General features: G+C 42.5%; 1 protein-coding gene across 1 annotated transcript; it reads right to left on the bottom strand.

The window, feature by feature from the left end:
• Window positions 1–751: 751 nt before the first annotated feature.
• Window positions 752–5,413, bottom strand: LOC140838934 (uncharacterized). Its single transcript, XM_073205561.1, has 8 exons — window positions 4,519–5,413; window positions 3,987–4,374; window positions 3,622–3,680; window positions 2,997–3,537; window positions 2,765–2,816; window positions 1,781–2,338; window positions 1,289–1,672; window positions 752–889 (listed from the first exon to the last, which is right to left on the bottom strand). Exons 1-8 carry the CDS (start codon window positions 5,411–5,413, stop codon window positions 752–754), a joined length of 3,015 nt encoding a protein of 1,004 aa, XP_073061662.1.
• Window positions 5,414–7,131: the final 1,718 nt, after the last annotated feature.

The following is a 7,131-nucleotide window of genomic DNA, read 5'->3' on the forward strand; positions in this document are numbered from 1 at the left end:
AGTGGGCTGACTACGGACGCAGGCTTGATTCTAGGGCTGATTGCTAGGATCTACTGGTTTGAGGTACGAAAGTACTATCCGAGATAGCAGGATTGAGTATGCTTTACTATGTGTTGCATGTTTATATGTTGCATTATTATCTGTCATATGATGCATGGTTTATTATGCGGCATTTGCATAATCATGTTGAGCCTGATTATCTTTGAGATAGCCTGTTGAGAGGGTGCTCAGCCCTCGTTTGTTGTGGATGGTTGGACCCCGTTGGCCGACGGTGGTCAGGTCACCGGTATATCCACAGGTTTATTTTGGTATGGGAGCCACCTCCTGGTGCGACGGCGCAGAGTGCTACATACCTTGACGTCATTTACCTGAGCAGTATTTCGTTATACCCAGATCCTGGTATCCAGTACATTTTGCATACATGCATGTCATAGTCTTGTATACTCATGCTTTCGGTGCTGAGCGTTTTATGCTCACGTCCTCGGTTTATCTCTGTTTTGGACACCCTATTCGATGGGGCAGGTCTCAGGTTGGACGGTCCAGGAGGGAGCGGACAGGGAGCTGACAGAGGTTGACCTGTAGTTGTTGGTATTTGTTCTTGGAATTTAGTTCGATCTGGTTGTTTAAGTATTTTGTACTTACAGATTCGATTGGGTTGTATTACTGTTTTTCCGCTGTTTACCTGATTCAGTTTTAAATGTTAATTTTGCATGCTTAAGTTCTGATTAGTAGGTGATTCTGGAACGGGTCACTACAGCGCATCATCCAACTTCAATGCCCAATCCCTCCGGTTTGTGTTGACAGTCTTTTCCAGTATCTGCTTAATTTCCCGGTTGGATACTTCAGCTTGTCCATTTGGCTGCGGATGATATGCTAGTGCCACCTTGTGCTTCACATTGTATTTGGCCAATAGTGAGTTGAAAATTCTATTGCAAAAATGTGTACCTTCATCACTTATGATGGCCCTCGGTGTTCCAAACCTGGTGAAAATGTTTTTCTGTACGAATTTCGCTACAACATGAGAGTCATTAGTACTGGTGGCGATTGCTTCCACCCATTTCGACACATAATCAACAGCTAACAGAATGTAAGAATAGCCAGAGGAAGGGGGAAAAGGTCCCATGAAATCTATGCCCCAAACGTCAAAAAGTTCCACTTCCAAAACATTTGTCAGTGGTAATTCGTGACGCCTAGAGATGTTTCCTAACCTTTGGCATCTATCACATGATTTCACTAAGGTATAACTATCCTTAAACAAACTAGGCCAGTAAAAACCAGATTGTAATACCTTAGCTGCTGTTCGTGATGCTCCGAAATGTCCACCATATGGTGAAGAATGACATTTCTCCAGAATTTGTTGCGCTTCGAAATCCTCTACGCACCTCCTAATCACTTGGTCAGCACACCTCTTATACACGAACGGATCGTCCCAATAGAAGAACTTTATATCATGGACGAACTTCTTTTTCTGATGGTAGCTCATATCTGGGGGAAGGGTTCCACAAGACAAATAATTAGCAATATCAGCAAACCAAGGAAGTACAGAGTTTACCTCAAAGAGCTGATCATCTGGAAAAGTTTCTTGTATAGCTCCCTCTTCTTCCTTCTCCTCTCGCTCAAGTCTTGACAGGTGGTCAGCCACTTGATTTTCACATCCCTTTCTATCCCTTACCTCAAAATCAAACTCTTGGAGCAACAAGATCCACCTTATCAAGCGTGGCTTTGCATCCTTCTTGGCAAATAAGTATCGGATAGCTGCATGATCAGTGAAAACTATTACCTTTGTACCTACCAAGTAGGGTCTGAACTTGTCAAAGGCGAATACTACTGCGAGCATCTCCTTTTCGGTGGTTGTGTAGTTTTGCTGTGCAGCATCCATGGTACGACTTGCATAGTAGATTGATCTGAAGAATTTATCACGTTTCTGTCCCAACACCACACCCACTGCATAATCACTGGCATCGCACATCAGCTCAAAGGGTTGCTCCCAATCCGGCACTATCATGATTGGTGCAGTCACCAATGCTTTCTTGATCTTCTCAAATGCCTGCAGACAATCATCATCAAAAATAAAGGTGGATTCTTTTTCAAGCAAATTACACAGAGGTTTAGTAATCTTAGAAAAATCTTTGATAAATCTACGATAAAACCCGGCATGCCCTAAGAAGCTCCTTATTCCCTTGATGTTCTTTGGCGGAGGGAGTTTTTCAATTGCAACCACCTTGGCTCTGTCAACCTCTAATCCCTTAGAAGATACTTTATGTCCAAGAACAATGCCCTCTTGGACCATAAAGTGACACTTCTCCCAGTTAAGAACTAGGTTCTTTTCTTGGCATCTCTACAAAACAAGGGATAGGTTATGTAAACAGTGATCAAAAGAAGAGCCAAATACCGAGAAGTCATCCATGAAGACTTCCATGATGTCCTCCACCATGTCTGCAAAAATGGCCATCATACACCTCTGAAAAGTAGCAGGTGCATTACATAGTCCAAAAGGCATCCTTCTAAAGGCAAACGTGCCATAGGGGCATGTGAATGTTGTCTTCTCCTGATCTTCTGGTGCTATGGCAATTTGATTATAACCTGAATATCCATCTAAGAAACAGTAGTGACAATAACCTGCAAGTCTATCAAGCATCTGATCAATAAAAGGCAATGGAAAATGATCTTTTCGTGTGGCATTGTTCAACTTTCTATAATCAATACATACTCGCCAACCAGTTACAGTACGAGTAGATATTAACTCATCATTTTCATTTTTTACCACTGTCATCCCACCCTTTTTTGGTACAACTTGCACAGGAGATACCCAGCTACTGTCAGAAATAGCATAAATTACACCAGCATTTAACAATTTCAGTACCTCATTCTTCACAACCTCTTTCATTGCTGGGTTCAACCTCCTCTGGTGATCCACATAAGGAGTATACGCCTCCTCCATCAAAATTTTATGCATGCATATAGTGGGGCTAATTCCCCTAATATCAGATATCGACCATCCTAAAGCAGTTTTATACTTTCGCAGCACTCTCAATAATTTATCTTTTTCATCACATGAAAGGGAGGAAGAGATAATTACCGGATACGTCGACTTCTCACCTAAAAATGCATAGCACAGGTGGCTTGGCAACTCCTTCAAATCAGGGGAAGGTGGTTTTACCTCTAGTTTCTCATTCACATTCAGCTCATCATGCGGTGCATCTTTTCTCTTTTCTTTTGGCAGCGCGTCAAGAGCCACTAATTGCTCTTTCACTTCCCAATTATCTTCATCGACAGTTCCTGCCGCACCTATCAGACAGCTCTCCAAGGGATCTCTCATTCCTGCACAATCAAGAGACATACATGAGTCTATAACATTAATGCTTTTACAAGTGCTTACCTCATTGGATCCCTTCATGGCGTGATAGATGTTAAAAATAACTTCTTCACCACCAACTCTCAAGGTGAGTTCACCCTTATGAACATCGATCAATGCCCTTCCAGTCGCCAAGAATGGTCTCCCAAAGATCAATGGAGCATCATGATCCTCTTCCATATCTAAAATCACAAAGTCAGCAGGAAAAATAAATTTATCTACTTTTACCAGTACATCCTCGACGACCCCACGTGGATATGTGAGACTTCTGTCTGCAAGCTGTAGGGTGATAGTAGTTGGTTTAACTTCTCCAAGCTCCAATTTCCTGAAAATAGAAAAGGGCATCAAATTAATACTTGCTCCTAAATCACATAAAGCTTTACTACAATGAGAACCACCAATAAAACAAGGAATAGTAAAACTCCCTGGATCTTTCAATTTTTGTGGTAATTTCTTTTGCAAGATGGCACTACACTCCTCAGTAAGCTTCACTGTCTCAAACTCTTGCAACTTCCTCTTTTTAGACATCACATCTTTAATAAACTTGGCATAGTTCGGCATTTGCTCCAAAGCATCAGCAAATGGTATGTTGATGTGTATCTTCTTGAAAATTTCCAAGAACTTTGCAAACTGATCATCCAAGCTCTTCTTCTTGAATCTCTGAGGGTAGGGTAGAGTCGGCTTATACACTGGAGGTGGTTCAACTTTGATTTCAGCCGTGGATTTCTCCATTTCACCTTCTTCAACTGTCTTCCCACTGTCCACTCTCTCTTTGGGATTCTGTACCTCTAATTCCTTCCCACTCCTCAAAGTGACTGCCTTGCACTGTTCTTTTGGGTTAACTTCCGTGTTACTAGGAAATTGACCCCTGTTCTGATCTCTCAAGGCGTTGGCCAACTGTCCGATTTGTGTCTCCAGAGATTTCATTGTGGCCCCCATATTTCCCATATGAGTCTCCATGTTGTCCAGACGAGACTCGGTTCTCGCCATCCTTTTTCCAGACTCAGTAACAAATGTTCCTACCAAATCTTCCAATGAAGGCTTTCCCTCCCCCTTTGATGTATTGAACCCCGGTGGAGGATTCAACACATTTTTATTGTTTGCATAAGAAAAGTTTTCGTGATTTCTTAATCCAGGATGATAAGTGTTAGGGGGAGGGTTACCTCTATATCCTCCATATCCACCCTGATTTCTGTTGTTGATATACTGTGCTTCTTCAGGGGTGGATAGCTCTTCAGCAACCATCGATGGACCTTCGATGTCAGATGTACTCACTTTGTTCATCGCGGCTATTTGAGTGGTCAATGCAGATACCTGAGCAGTGAGTGACGTGATGGGATCCACAGCATAAATTCCAGCTGTCCTCTTTACTCCTGCCCTTTCTGACGGCCACTGGTAGCTATTTATTGTCATCTGTTCGAGCAAGTCATAAGCTTGCTCAGGAGATTTTGCAAAGATCGTACCACCAGCTGCAGCATCCACTGTTCCTCTGGTTTGCCCATTAAGACCGTTGTAGAATAACTCAATCTGCACCCAGTCTTCAAAGCCATGGTTTGGGCATTTTCTCAACAGCTCCTTGTATCTTTCCCATGCTTCATACAATTGCTCGAATTCAGTCTGCCTAAACGTGCTGATCTCAATCTTGAACTGGGCAGATTTTGCAGGGGGAAAGTATTTTGCTAGGAATTTCGTGGCTAGCTCATGCCATGTCGTGATGCTTCCCAAGGGAAGCAATTGTAGCCATCCTCGTGCTTGATCTCTGAGAGAAAATGGAAACAAACGCAGTCTAATAATATCATCAGAAACATTATTAATCTTTACTGTGTCCGTTATCTCCAAGAAAGTTCTCAGGTGAACATGAGGATCAGATGTGGCTGTTCCAGCAAACTGGTTTTGCTGAACCATATTGATTAGAGCGGGCTTCAACTCGAAGTTGTTAGCATTGATGGTCCCTCGAGCAATGCCAGAATAGTGGTTAGATAGCATTGGTCTAAAGTGATCTCTGATGGGTCTAGCCTCTGGCTGGATGTGTTCATTATTCTCCCTGTTTTCTGCCATTGCGTTAATCTCTTCCCTCCTTGCTTTCCTTAGTTTCCGTGCAGTTCTTTCGATCTCCGGATCAAACAAAAGCGGCTCAGAGCTTTTCGATCTTCGCATACACTGTCAAACAAAGAAAATAAATGAATCAATACCCAGGAAATGAAACAAAGAGATCTAAATTAAAATTTAGACTAATTGGTAACAATATTGATATAAATTTAAATTTAGACACTCCCCGGCAACGGCGCCAAAAACTTGTTGCGCGTTTTCTTAACTGCTCGCAAGCGCACGATGTCAAGTTAGAGTAAAATGTACTTTTGAGTACAAGTATCGATCCCACGAGGAGTGTAAAAAAAATGTATATCAATTCTTGTAATTAAAATAGCCTCAACTTTATTTAGAAAAATCAATAATCAGTTTTGTTTGTTTAAACGAATTAATTGAAAGCAAAGAATAAATTAAGTCACCGAATCGAGAGATAATAATGAGATAAAGTATCTAGAGAAATGATTTCACAAAGTTTCCACGATAATTATTCACAGTTTAATTTATATTCCTGAATTCCAATCGATTAATGGCCAAGAACACTTAGATTGTTTTATTCCCCCTTTCCCAAGTGACGAATAAAGTGTATCTATCAACTTTGATTCAATTATTCCTAATTAGAATCTACGGTTCATAGATAAGCGCATACAATGTTCTTACTAAGCCTCGCTAAAGTTATACGCCTTCCGAACGCTATAAACATTCAACGATGTGTCTCTAATGATCTATAATCCTAGTCCCTCTCCCGAGTTATAAGATTAATCAAACAACAAACAATTTATGGCCAGTAAATTGCAGTGCAGTAAACGCAGAGAACACAATTAAACGAAAACAGAATTCAATCAATAAATAACGGTGTCAAATCATCGTTTCAACAGAGTTACATCATTCTCCAGAATGAGAATTTAGTTCATCACGAAATCCAAGAGAAAACAAGACATGTTTATGATTCTAGACATGTTTACGCAATAAAATAAAGAAACAAAGGAAAAGATAACAAATCGAAGTGTCGTCTCTGTCCCCAGATCCGTCGTTCTTCGTATTTGCGATGATTCTTCGCACTCTGAATCTCTATTCCGTGTATGTGCTCTGGTTCGCGTGTCTTTTTCTCCAATGACGGCTCTCCACGGCGGCCTCTTCCTTTTTTTCTTATTCTGACCTAGATCGCGCACTTTATAGTTTTCTGGATCGCGGCGCGCGCGGTGGCGCGACAAGTGGCGCTGGGGCGCGCAAGCTCCTGCTCTTCTTGCCATGCATGTGTGAGCGCGGCAGCGCAAGAAGTGGCGCGGGCGCGCGCTTGTCTCGGGTTTCAGCTCGTCTCGCTGCGCGCGGCAGCGCGAGACTTGGCGCTATCGCGCGTTGGTCTCGGGTCTTCAACATGGCACTTGGGTGCGCGGGTGCGCGAGAATTGGCGCGGGCGCGCGGGACCCTCGGGTAGACGCCTTGCGTGATGTGCGCGCGCGGCAGCGCGAGATGTCGCGCGGTCGCGCGGTAGCTGCTGTCCAAGGTAATGGCAATGACCCTTGTTTTCTTGGTTACTTGGCTTCGTGCCCTCTGTTTCCTTCATTCCTGAAATGACAGCAAAAACAAACCAAAAAACGCATAATACTGTTCGAAACACGCATAATTCATAATGGATTCTAATGTAATTTAAGCGCAAAAATTGCACTTATCAGCTATGCTCAAGGATG

This window comes from Primulina eburnea, chromosome 8 (assembly GCF_022965805.1).
Source record: "Primulina eburnea isolate SZY01 chromosome 8, ASM2296580v1, whole genome shotgun sequence".
Taxonomy (NCBI): domain Eukaryota; kingdom Viridiplantae; phylum Streptophyta; class Magnoliopsida; order Lamiales; family Gesneriaceae; genus Primulina; species Primulina eburnea.